The 11,527-nt window shown below is 48.0% G+C and overlaps 1 protein-coding gene across 1 annotated transcript; it reads right to left on the bottom strand.

The window, feature by feature from the left end:
• Positions 1 to 7,990: 7,990 nt before the first annotated feature.
• LOC145806462 (protein MAINTENANCE OF MERISTEMS-like) lies at positions 7,991 to 11,223 on the bottom strand. Its single transcript, XM_082903506.1, has 5 exons — positions 10,886 to 11,223; positions 9,785 to 10,450; positions 9,370 to 9,531; positions 8,797 to 9,283; positions 7,991 to 8,031 (listed from the first exon to the last, which is right to left on the bottom strand). Exons 1-5 carry the CDS (start codon positions 11,111 to 11,113, stop codon positions 7,991 to 7,993), a joined length of 1,584 nt encoding a protein of 527 aa, XP_082759632.1. The 5' UTR covers positions 11,114 to 11,223.
• Between the last annotated feature and the right edge of the window lie 304 nt (positions 11,224 to 11,527).

The following is an 11,527-nucleotide window of genomic DNA, read 5'->3' as shown; positions in this document are numbered from 1 at the left end:
TCCCCTCCATACACGTGTATGGAGGGATCTCCCTCTTGCAAAGCTTGTTTGGTAAGCTTTACAAGAGGCTTATAGAGAGAGCTCTCTCTAAGGCAAAAAAAAGAAAGGAGGCTTAGACATTTTTGAGAGAGAAAATACAGAGAGAAGCTCTGGTTTTCTAGGGTTAGGGTTAGATATACACTCTCTATCTCTCTTTCCCTCTTATTTGTACACTAGGTGTTTTGTGTCTCACTATTGCACACAAATACCTAGTGTTTCACCTTCCTCTTGGAGCTGAGGTTCCAAAGAGTGTGTTTTGAGATTTTGGTGTTAGATTCAAGCTCAAGAAGGCCATTGGAGCACCATTGTTGAAGAGGACTACAAGGGTAAGAAACTAGTCCCTTTTTCCCCCATTTTTGCTTTGATTTTATACCTATCTTAGAGCTGTTTTTGTGCTTGTTGTATAACATTAAAAAGTTATGTTTTTAGGCCCTCTTTATTGTTTATTAAGAGTGTTTTGTTGTTTGAGAGGTGTTGACCACCCTTAGGCCTCAAAAGGCCTCATTTTGAGTCATTTTGTGCTAGCTCCGGGATTTTGGTGTTGAGGTCTCTTTACCACTGAAATCTTGAGGGATTTCAGTGGTGAAGATGATCCTTTGAAGTCCCAAGAAGGAGAAGGCCACCCCCTCTCCTTGTTGTCCTTGAAAAGGGCATATTTTGGCCTCTTAAAGAAGCCTATGCTTGAGTGTGTGTTGAGCATGTTTGGTTTGTTTTTCATGCTTATATATCCATGATATAACATGATTTAAAGTTGGTTTTGGAACTCCATGCATGTTTAGCATAGTTGCCATGTAATGCCATGTTTATGCCTTAATGTGCCCTAGGTTGTTAGCCTTTGTTGGAGCATGTTTTAGGCTTGCATTTGTGAAGTTTATGTGCTTATTTTGCCATGCTTTAGCTCTGTCCATAGACGTTTGGGTCGATTTTAGCATGCATTATATGGCTCCTTTGCATTTGGGCTTGTTGGCCTTGAGTATGTGCATGTGTAGCATGCCATCTTTGCATTGTTTTGATGATTTGGAATCATCTTGCATGCTATTTCAGTCCCATTTCCATGCTTGTTTGATTGCCTTGCATGTCTCTTTAATGCTTTGGAAGCATGCGTTGCAATGCTCCATGTTTTGGTCATGATGTATGCCTTTGAATTTGGGCCACTTAGATGCCATCTAAGGAGTCCTTTGGCCTTGTTTTAACATGCTAAAAATCTGTTTTTAGTTGTTTAATGCATGCCATGTTTGTTGTGATAAAACGTGCTTCAAAGCTTCATGATTCGCCTCAAGTATTTAGACCATGTTTGGTGCATGCTTGGCTTGATTTGTTGCTTGGTTTGGCATCATTTTATAACATAATTTTAGGGCTCATGTTGCATGCTAATTTGTCCATGTTTCCTTCTTTCAAGTGTGCTTGAATGTTGTTTGATTCATGCTTAAGTGTTGGTCCTTATGAGCATGTGTGTGTGCATGCCATTTAGCCCTCACTCTTTAGCACTTATGGCTACTGTTTTAGGCCTTTTTAGAGTCGCCTAATTCATGTTTAAGTCCAATTTTGCACTCATTTGTATCGCCATATGCATGCTTGTATGCTTGCATAAGTGTTTTGCCATGCCATGTTGCATCCTTAGCTTGTATGCCTAGGTTGCATTGCATCTTGCATGCATGCCTTGTTCCTTGAATTGGTGATAGGAATTGGGCCTAATTTGTTTGATTGGTGTGCATTGCATTTGAAACCAAAGTTGCATACTTGGTTCTTTGGGCCATCATGCATGGAAATGCGTGATTGGTGGTCCGAGAACCGAGGCACATGTCCCTTTGAGTCATCACAATGATAAGAGACATGGTTGATGCATACATACCTTGAAATATGCTGCCATGCCTTGTTTTGCCCTTTGTTGCTGTGAGTTGCAGGTTCTGCAGGAATACTCTGCCGACCGGCAGTTTAATGTGCCGACCGGCACAATTTTCTCTGCCGACAGACCCTATTTTGTGCCGATGGACATACTACACTGCCGGCGGAAGTTTCATTCAGCCGGTGATGATCCCCTCTGTCCAAGGATGCAATCCTGAGGCTTTGACAGCCTCCAGAGGAGGAAAGGAAGGAAAACAGAGGCAGCTTGTGCATGGTGGCGCGTTTCCCGAGACGCTTTCCTGCTTTAATTAATTTAATTTAATTTGTTAATTAAATTAGTTAATTTGTAATATTAATTAGCTTGCGTAGTTAATTAATTTGTAATATTTATTCGGTCCCTCCGAGCGAGGGCAAATCTGTAATAAGTGTGTGTGGGTGTGTGAATGTCTTCCAATCCCCACTTCTTTCTTCCCTTTTACTTACCTGCTTTGATGGTTAGTATTAGGTCACGTCTAATTTAGCATACCTTATGCTATGCATGCGTGCATCCATGCATTTGTATTACATGCATTAGGCTCGGTACATCACGCTAATTGCATCAATACTTCAATTTTCAAACTGAATACGTGATAATTGTGCATTTTCACATGACATGTTTAGGATAGCCGAGCCTATTCTAGCAACATTTTGTATGCGATGCATTAGGCACTTCACATGGACTTGGATCATGCATATTTGCTAACAAGTTCTTTGTTTTGGCACGGAGTACTATGTAAGTATTTCTGCTTTAGCATATCGCATGAGTGTGAATGTTGCCATAACAGCATGCTTAACATGTGGCTAGATGCTTATGTGTTAAACTGCTTTGAATGCCTGTGGGTGAAGGTTGGGTTGTTTGAGTTGGAAAAACTCGTTGAAATCCGTATTTTAGCCTACTTGCGAGTAGCAAATTCCAAAGCATTTTCAAACCAAACGGATATGCAATGTTTATTTCCAAATTAGGCAATCTAGTCTATACTTGTTTGCTGTGCGCATAACATAGTAATTCTAGGCTAATAAATGGAATAAGAACACGTAAAGTTTTCAAAAACGGATATCACGGTTAGTAGAGGCCGGTCTTCGGACCGGGCGAAAGGGGGTGCTCATAGCTGACCTTCCCCGATCGTACCCAAGCTCCCGAGCCGAGACAACTCCGGTGATGACGGACATGTGGCCTTCGGCACCGAGTCAGGGTTTCCTAAATTCTCCCATAAAAAAAATATTTAGGTGGCGACTCTGTATCTGGCAAAGCAGTCCATGTTTGGCACTACTTTTTCAAAAAATCTGTTTCTCAAAACGATTTGCCAGATTTGGACTCTTTGGTTCAGATTTAGAACCGTGACACAAATCGAGTCCGAACTGTAGTAACGAGGTCCCACGCGGGCGCTGTTACAGTTTCTGGCGACTCTGCTGGGGAGTTTAGAGAGTTTGACTCGAACTCGTGATATCCTGTTTTGATCTCATTTATGTGTTTCTTTGCATTGCATGTGCATTGGTGCGCCTAGGAACACAGTGTTTGCCATCTGCCATTCCTGAACGGTTTGCCGGAGGCTTGTCTTGTCAAGGCATGTCCATAAGGCTGACCGGCTATGGGCTCTGACAGCATGGGAACACAAACCCCGGTTTACCGGGGCACCCTTTTTGACCATTCGACCTAGTGCATATTCGGAATCCATAGTGACCATTCCAAGTTAGGACAGGTTGCTTACCCGATGTTAGGTTGTTTGAAAACCGCTGTGTGCGTAGTGAAACCCTAGTTCCTGACAAAATAGGACAGGGAAACCCTACCCCAACATAGGGGTGTTTTGTTCTCTTTACTTGCTATGTGCTTTTAGAGTGTTGCTCTACAGGAACGCACATGTCAGTTTGCAAGTCAGAGTATCTAACCTGGGAACACCAGTATCAGTATCAGTTGTGAGAATCAGTTATCCGCGGGTATCGGTTCAGTTTTCGGGAACAGTAATTTCTGGGAACAGTGATCAGTAGAAGGGAACAGTTGTGTAGCTACACCCGTGTTTGATCAGTTTGGGCTGAAATGCTGTCTGTTTTTCCTTTCAGTTCAGAGAGTCGCAGAGTTGAAACAGAATAGCCAGTGTCCCCCTTTGCCGAGGCAAGATTTATGGCGGCACAAAGTCCAGAAGAAATTGTGGTTATGGCAGCTGTATCGGAGCAGGGGACCGCTCCGCAGAGTGAGGCCAGCATCAGTATGTCACACCCGCCCAGGATGCCCGTTGTGCACCCGGTTTGGGCTCCCCAGTTATACCAGGCTCGTGAGCCCACCACCTTCGAATTGATGGGGATGATAGGCGATCTCCAAAGGTCTGTGGCAGACCTCGCCTATGGAATGTCGGCTTCACCGCCAGCGGCGCCATACGCCGGGAATTTTGTACCACAGGAGCCCCCGCTACTGGGGCGGATTGTGATAGAGCTCAGCCAGCCAGAGGTGGCTTCCGGCTATAGCCATGACATGCCAGCACCAATCCAGACCCTCGATCAGGCTGAGGCCAAAGGAAAGGACAAGGCAAAGATAGACGCCGACCCCATTGAGCAACTGCTGTGGGCAGTCGAGGCTCTGAAAGTCAGAGGGATGAACAAACAACGAACATCTACGATCGTGACCAAAGCTGTAGATGATGCTTTCCCCGCTCCAACCAAGGGCAGTTCAAGCCAGACAGAAAACCGGGATGGGCCCCGTCATGCCCAGACAATTCCAGTAGTTCCCAATCCTGCACCGGGGAAGGTTCAAAAAGCCAAGGCAGCGCCAGCTGATCCTTTCGCCAGCGCATCTGGCAAGAATCCTCAAACTGCAAAGTACCTGCCCCGAGGGCGCAGGGTCTTTCACGACCTCCACATGCCTTTGTCTAGGGCATTGCTGATATTGGCGAAGAATGGGCATCTTAAGCCTTTGGAGCCCCGGCCACTCCCGAAGAATCTCCCCACCACCCATGATGCTACCTTGTACTGCGCGTACCATCAGCAGTCCGGTCACAGTACCGATGGATGTTCCCGCCTTCGTCATGAAGTGCAGGATTTGATTGATAACAAGGTTATCCTACCACCCACCTCGGGCAAGCCCGTCACCACTCAGTTGTTGGATTTCGAGGGCTCAGATACTGCGAGTATGTAAAGTGAACCGCCTGCGGGCAACATTTGGTACATTTTTGGATGAAGCGTCTGGCACGCATTTTTGAGCATCGGTGAAACCGAGTTTTGTAAATCTTGACTTGGATATCGAGTCAGTTTTTTGTTTTGAGTCTGTCTCTTTGTCTTGAGTCAGTCTTTTTTTGCTTAAGGGTCTGTCTTGTTGTATCGAGTCAGTCCCCGTTGTATATAATACCAGGTGATTCTGGGGTTGTTGCCTCGAACACCGTTTTGTTTTGTAATTATTATCTGTTTTTGTTTTGAGTCTGTTTCTGCCAAGGAGCCAGTTACACCAACAAAGCCGATTGAAACAGCTGTTGCTATCTCAACCTTCATGCTTGCTTTCAGCATAAGGACCAGAGAATTTGAATGGGCTGACAGTACATCTCGCCTGCTCTCCTGCGCGCCAAACTCATAGCATTAACCTAAGTTTTTCAAAAAAAAACTTTTGAACACTGCGGTGATGAAAACGAAGAGGAAGGAATTCCTCGGCTTTTGTAAAATTTTGATCATTTTGAGAGAAAGAGAGGCGTGCTAAGCCTTTTTATGAATGAAATCATGCTTGTCGGCGTAAGTACTGAGAAGGACCCTGGCCTGATCCAGATTGGTGCCGCACTATCTTCGGCGCGAGCGATTCGTCGCCTTCTTAAAAACTTTCAAAAGCAAATGTTTTACGCGGCCCTGCGAAGACTTGTGTGGAATCACTCTTGAGATTGCGCAGCCTAGGATCGCTCTCAGTCTCAAGATTCAACCTATTTGTTTTCCGAGTTTGAACCCGTTCAGAATGTTCAGAAAGTTCAACGGACAAGCGCCATGGAGGCCCGTGTGGCCAGTTTCGAAACAGCCCTCGAGCAGGAGGCACCAAAGCCGAATCAGAAGGAGTAGATCTCGTCGGAAGAAGCTCGTAGAGTAACCCTGATGGATTCTCCGCAAATCAGTGCAACAGCCGTTCTCCTAGACACAGAGAGGCTTCAATTTCAAGAAACCATTTGGCATGGACTTGCTACACTTTTACCCTTTGAGAGGCTCGCTGGGCCGAAAACCCGGAAGGGCGGCCCAGGCAAAAGTTAGAGCAAGAGAAAAATACAAAAAAAGAGCAAAATACAAAAAGAAAGATTGAGAAAAAAAGAAATGAAAAAGAAATAGAAAATGAAAAGAAGCTCGCAAGGTCGAAAACCCGCAACGGGCGCCTTGGCAAAAATAAGAGCCAAACAAAGTGAAGGTTAAAATACCCGAGTGGACCTTAACTGGAACTACGTAAGGCTTGATTCCCATGTTTGGGATACGTAGGCAACTTCATCATGAAGTCCAGCCCCCAACGCTTTCATAAGCGTCTCAGTCCATGCAATGATTTCGATTTCATCCCAAAGTCCAGTGGCCAACGCTCCCAAGGCGACTGTGTCCATATATGTGTTGTGACCGTCTTCGTCATCTCTGTGTCTGAGAGTTCGACCACCGCCAATGAAGACTGTCTGCGGATTGCTGCGGCACCATCCCAAACAAGGGGCAACTTTCCGTTGCCGCGAGCCGCCGTGAGCCGCCATTCAAACTAGGGGCAACTTTCCGTTGCCTCCCACCCCCTTCAAACCAGGGGCAATTTTCCATTGCCTCCGATCCGAGGTTGCGCATCTCGAAGAGTAAGTTCCATGCTTGTTGAGCATCAGCTGTTTGAAAAATAGTTTTTGAAATTTTTTACTGAGGTTGACTATTTTCTCGAAAACTATTTCATTTTCCAAAACTGGACCATTGTCTTGGATCCAAAAAGGAAAACTTTCAGTGCTTGCAGCTTGACTTGCATGCTTTTCAAATCAAAAGTCGAACAAGTACGTTAATCCGACTCTCGTTTTGATCAAAACCGTTTTGGTAGAAAGCAAAAACGAAAGAATGGTTAAAATGATGAACTAGGGGCACAGTTGAGTCAGGCATTCTGTCTTTCCCCCGTCATCAACGTACTTGCCAGAAGAGCACGCTGCCCGCCGGAAGAAATAGCCGTGAGCTAACGGTGTTGAGCATGAACCCACACCTTTCTATTTATCCATCAGTCACCCCGGGGAGGGATGAAAAATGAGAGATTGAAGAATAGAGAGGTGTAAGTTGAGAGAAAAGTGAGGAAAAGGGTTTTGAGAGAAAATCCGAGCTTGAGAGTCGAGTGATGTGAGGATCACAAATGAGAAAGGGTGGGAAACAATACCCAGATTGAACTGGCTCCTCGTGGTCCGAGGTCTCCCATCTTCGTTTACGCGTCTGTGTGTCGTGTCTCTTTGATTTGACGGTCTCGTCTTTTGTTTTCAGTCTTTTCCGAGCGCGCCTCGTTGTGTTTAGGTCGTGTACCTCTTTGATTGAGTCCTCCCCGCTGTGTTCAGTGGTAGGCTCGATATCCCGGTTTGAAAAACCCTCATTCAATTTCAAAAATCATTTATGCTCAGAATGCTGTGCCATTCTCTACATTTGAACGCATTTCGACTCCAACCGGTTCCATCTTTGAGGTCCGTCCTGTTAGACTGGGCTGTTTGTTTGAGAATTCGCCGTGTGCAGAATGAATCGAATGCTGTGTTATGGGCTGTGTGCAGATCAATCCCCAACAGAGTAAGGGTCGTGTGTCAAGAATCAGGCAGTGGGTTGCTTGGGTTATTTTGCTGTTGGCTGTTTAAGTTATCTGATTATTACAGTGCAAGTGTTCAATTTTCAGACAACCAATCAATTCCATTTACATTGAGGTGTAACATGATGAGATGCGATGCAATGCATGAAATGTGTGAATGTAAACACTTTTTCAGATAAAAAGTCTGTTTCATTTCACTATTTTTTCAAATGTACAAGCTTTGGAAACAAAACCTGCCTGCGGCAGTACAAGGTAATCTATCTACCAACCAAAAAGAAAAGTACAAGGAAAGAAAGAAAAAAATAGCAAAAATCTGCAGCTAGGTCAAGCACCCCAAGGGCTGTCAGTCGGTCCTGGTCCTCTTCCTGGACGAGGGTCCAGGAGCATCATCAGCGTCATCGTCAGAGCCTGAGCTAGAGCCGTCTCCGGTCTCCTCCTCCGATGACCCTGCCTCCGCCTCTGACTCCTCGTCGTCGTCATCGTCCGGGGCTGGAGCTCGCGAGCTACTCCCGACGTGAGTACGCCCTCCCCTGGTACGGGGAAATATCCTGCCCTCCTCATCTCTCCCCCGAGTAGGGACAGCAGGTCTAGCTGGAGCACCTCCCGCCATGGGAATCTGGAAAGGAGGCTGAAAAGTACACGAAAAGGAAATGCATCAGTATACCGAGAGCAGTTTAGTAATGCAGAATGCAGTGTGTGAGTACAGGGTAAGAATGCCGTGAGTAGTTTATCAGTACAGAGTTTAGTGCAGAATGCAGTGTATGCAGTGTTCAGATACTGTGAGATCAGTGTATCGGGTGTTGTGCCGTGCATCAGATTATGCGAATCAGTGTATGAATGGTTTGAGGCCAGTGTCAGAAGGACATACCGGTATGCTGTAGACGGCCAAGAGGTCAAATGTCCGCTGGAGCATCCCCATCATCGAGGCATTCATCGCCAACGACTGACGGGTGTACTCAGAAGAAGCCTGCAAAAGTATCAGATGCATCAGTATTCTGTGGAATATCAAGTAAACTAAAATGAAATGACTGTACGAAGTGCAGTGATACATACCGGCGGAAGGTCGGGGATGTCAATGAACTCATGCCCAGCCGGTGGAGGGGCGAAGGGGATCTGATAGGTCGCCCCACCCTGCCCCTGGAAAGTCAGCACAGCAGGAAGGGCAGGCCAGCCCGCTCCTCGTCCTCCTCGCACTCCGCCCCTGCCACGGACTCGGGCCCTCCTCGAAGATCCAGCCCCTGCTCCTGCTCCGGCCCCAGCCGCCGATGCCACAGGCCTGGCCCCCTCTGCTCGACGGCCGCTCAAAGGTCGCATCAGGTACGTCCGCACGTACTCCTGATAGTCGCCGGTGCCTCGGAAGCCGGCCTCCTCCCAGCCGATGGAGTAATCATCCAGCTGCTCAGTGGTCAGCCCCTCGGTCTCCCTCATCTCTGCAGGAGGGTGAACCGGGACTATCTGCTCAGGTAACCCGCGGGTCTGGCGTAGAAAACGCTCCCCCAGGTACCAAGCCCGACAGACCGGGCCCTCTAGCAAGATCCGGAAACGCGAGGTCTCCTCAGCACCAGGGAACCGACCCCGCATCGCCGACGGCAAGGAAGCCCATGGCCGCCATGTGATCTGAAAGTAACAGACAGTTTGTTATCTACTGTTATTGAAACATGCAGTGGGAAAGCGAAGCTAAATGAACTGAAAGTAAAACATACCTCGGCCGGGGTGATGGTGTCGAAATATCGACGGAAGAAGCCGAATGTCTCCCGTGGTCGCCGGGTGCATCCCCCGTCAAAGCGACTCGAGAAGGGAACAGCCGGAGGAGGCTCCGCAACTGGCACGGGTGCAAGCCTAGGGAAGTAGGCGTAAACCCACAACTGCAAAACAGATGTCAGTATGACCATCAGATAAAGCAGGATATACAGAATAAAGCAGAAATGGCAGAGCCGTGTTTTGTGCAGTGTATTGTGTGCAGTGTACAGTGTGAGCAGTGTACAGTCAGTGTAAAACAGAATGTATGTGTGTGCCGTGTGTACAGTATACAGCAAATGTAAGGCAGACTACAGTGTGTGCAGTGTACAGAGTACAGAGAATATCGGACAAAAATGAAAAAGCGGAGAAGAAGTATACCTCCCAAGCCCGCCAGTAACCTCCGAGCAGCTGGCCGCTGCCGCGAGAAGCCGAGCTCATGTACCCATAGAGGGTGGCCAGAGCAGCGCCGCCCCAGTCGTAGTGCAAGATGTCTCGGACGTCCACCAGTGCACTGAGAAGGCAGAGAGGCACGGTGTTCGCCCGGTCGGCGAAGATAGTAGTCCCGAACAGGAACATGAGGAAGCCGCGCGCACACCTCTCCACGTCCTCCTCGGTCATCTGCACCTCCTCCCCCAATGCGGGCTGGACCCTGAACTGTGCCTCGAACCAGGAGTATCGGACGAAGCCTGGACGAGCTAGTGGTGGGGCCTCCCCCAGTAAATGGACCTGAGCGGCGGTCCACTCATCCATGTCAGTGTCGAAGGGGATCGGATCACCCCCTACCCCGATGCCTGTGAGCATCGAGAAGTCATAAGGGGTCATCGTCATGTCCCCTGCGGCAGAAAAGTGGAAAGAATCGGTGGTGTCCCACCACCTCTCCGCCAGAGCGGCAAGAAGAGGTCTGCAGGTGGACAACCTAGAGAGCCCTCGGCAGAAGGTGCCGAAGCCCGCCCGATCCACGATGCGCTGGACCGCATCAGGGAGCTCGTCATACCACTCCCGTGCACCAGTATTCCCATACCCGCGAATGGTATGGGAACCCTCCTGCAAACAGAAAATGACAATTGCAAGACAACATTCAAAATGCAGTTTTGAAAAGACAGATATGGCGTGTACGCAAGTTTGTCAGATTCAGGCAGATACCGGGTGCCGGTGTGCTTACAGTGAAATACGTGTGCTGTGTCAGCGTGTTTGGGTGTTTCAGAACAGATGTGGCATGTATGCAAGTTTGACAGATTCAGACAAATACCGGGTGCCAGTGTGTATGCAGTAGAATACAGTGTGTGCCGTGTGTTTGGGTGATTCAGGGCTAGTGCAGTGTGTGTGCATGTGTCAGTCTCAAGCAGATATCAGTTGTATGTATGTTTACAGTCAACTACGGTCTACGGCATATCAGATTTCAGCAATTAAAGAATACAGCTAACTATGGCAGTTTTGTATCCTACATTGCAGAAAGTAAAGCAGAAGATGAAGAGTTACCTCGGGAGTGCCGAATGAAAGGTGGGAGGTAGGCTCACGCAGCAGTAGCTCAGGGGCCGCGTACCTCTCAAAGCTCCGGAACTGACGCAGGCCGTCTGGGGGCAGAACGTGAATCGCCGGCCGGTAGGTCGCCGGGTCGAACGGGCGCTCGCTCAGTGGTAAGAGCTCGACCCCGGGATCCATCTCGTGGTCCGGGGGAGTCCCACCACGTGGAATGTCGTCCGCCATGTAGAGAGTGGTGTGAAAATGGTCGGAAAAGGAAAACCGAGCCGGAATGCGAAGAGTCAACCGAAAAGTCAACTCCTGAGAGTGTCGGAAATGGCCGGGAAGGCCGGAATGTGAAAAGGCACGGAAATGAAGAGGAAAGTGAGGGGAACAAACCCTGAAAAGGCGAGAACGCCGAACGAGGCACCGAAACAAGAATGTGATCGGTGGAAAATGTCCGAAACGCGAAGAGGATCGCGAATCCGACGACGAAACGGGCGTAGAACGCGAACAAACAGGCGAAAAATGAGAGAGAAGCACTCTAGAGAGAGAGAACAAAGGTTTTCGGCGGTAGGAAATGAGGAAATAGGGCATGAAGCCCTATTTTATAACACTCGAGGTGGAAAGACAAAACTGCCCCGCACCAGCAACTGTTTG

Source organism: Camellia sinensis, chromosome 2 (assembly GCF_055761805.1).
Source record: "Camellia sinensis isolate YWXY chromosome 2, ASM5576180v1, whole genome shotgun sequence".
Taxonomy (NCBI): domain Eukaryota; kingdom Viridiplantae; phylum Streptophyta; class Magnoliopsida; order Ericales; family Theaceae; genus Camellia; species Camellia sinensis.
The sequence above is the reverse complement of the archived record's forward strand: the minus strand, read 5'-3'. Positions and strand labels throughout refer to the sequence as shown.

Coding starts and splice junctions, on each gene's coding strand:
- LOC145806462 (XM_082903506.1), bottom strand. CDS start 11,113: ATGGCGGACGACATTCCACGTGGTGGGACTCCCCCGGACCACGAGATG. Junction 10,451..10,885: donor TTTCATTCGGCACTCCCGAG/GTAACTCTTCAT, acceptor TTCTGTTTGCAG/GAGGGTTCCCATACCATTCG. Junction 9,532..9,784: donor GTTACTGGCGGGCTTGGGAG/GTATACTTCTTC, acceptor TCTGTTTTGCAG/TTGTGGGTTTACGCCTACTT.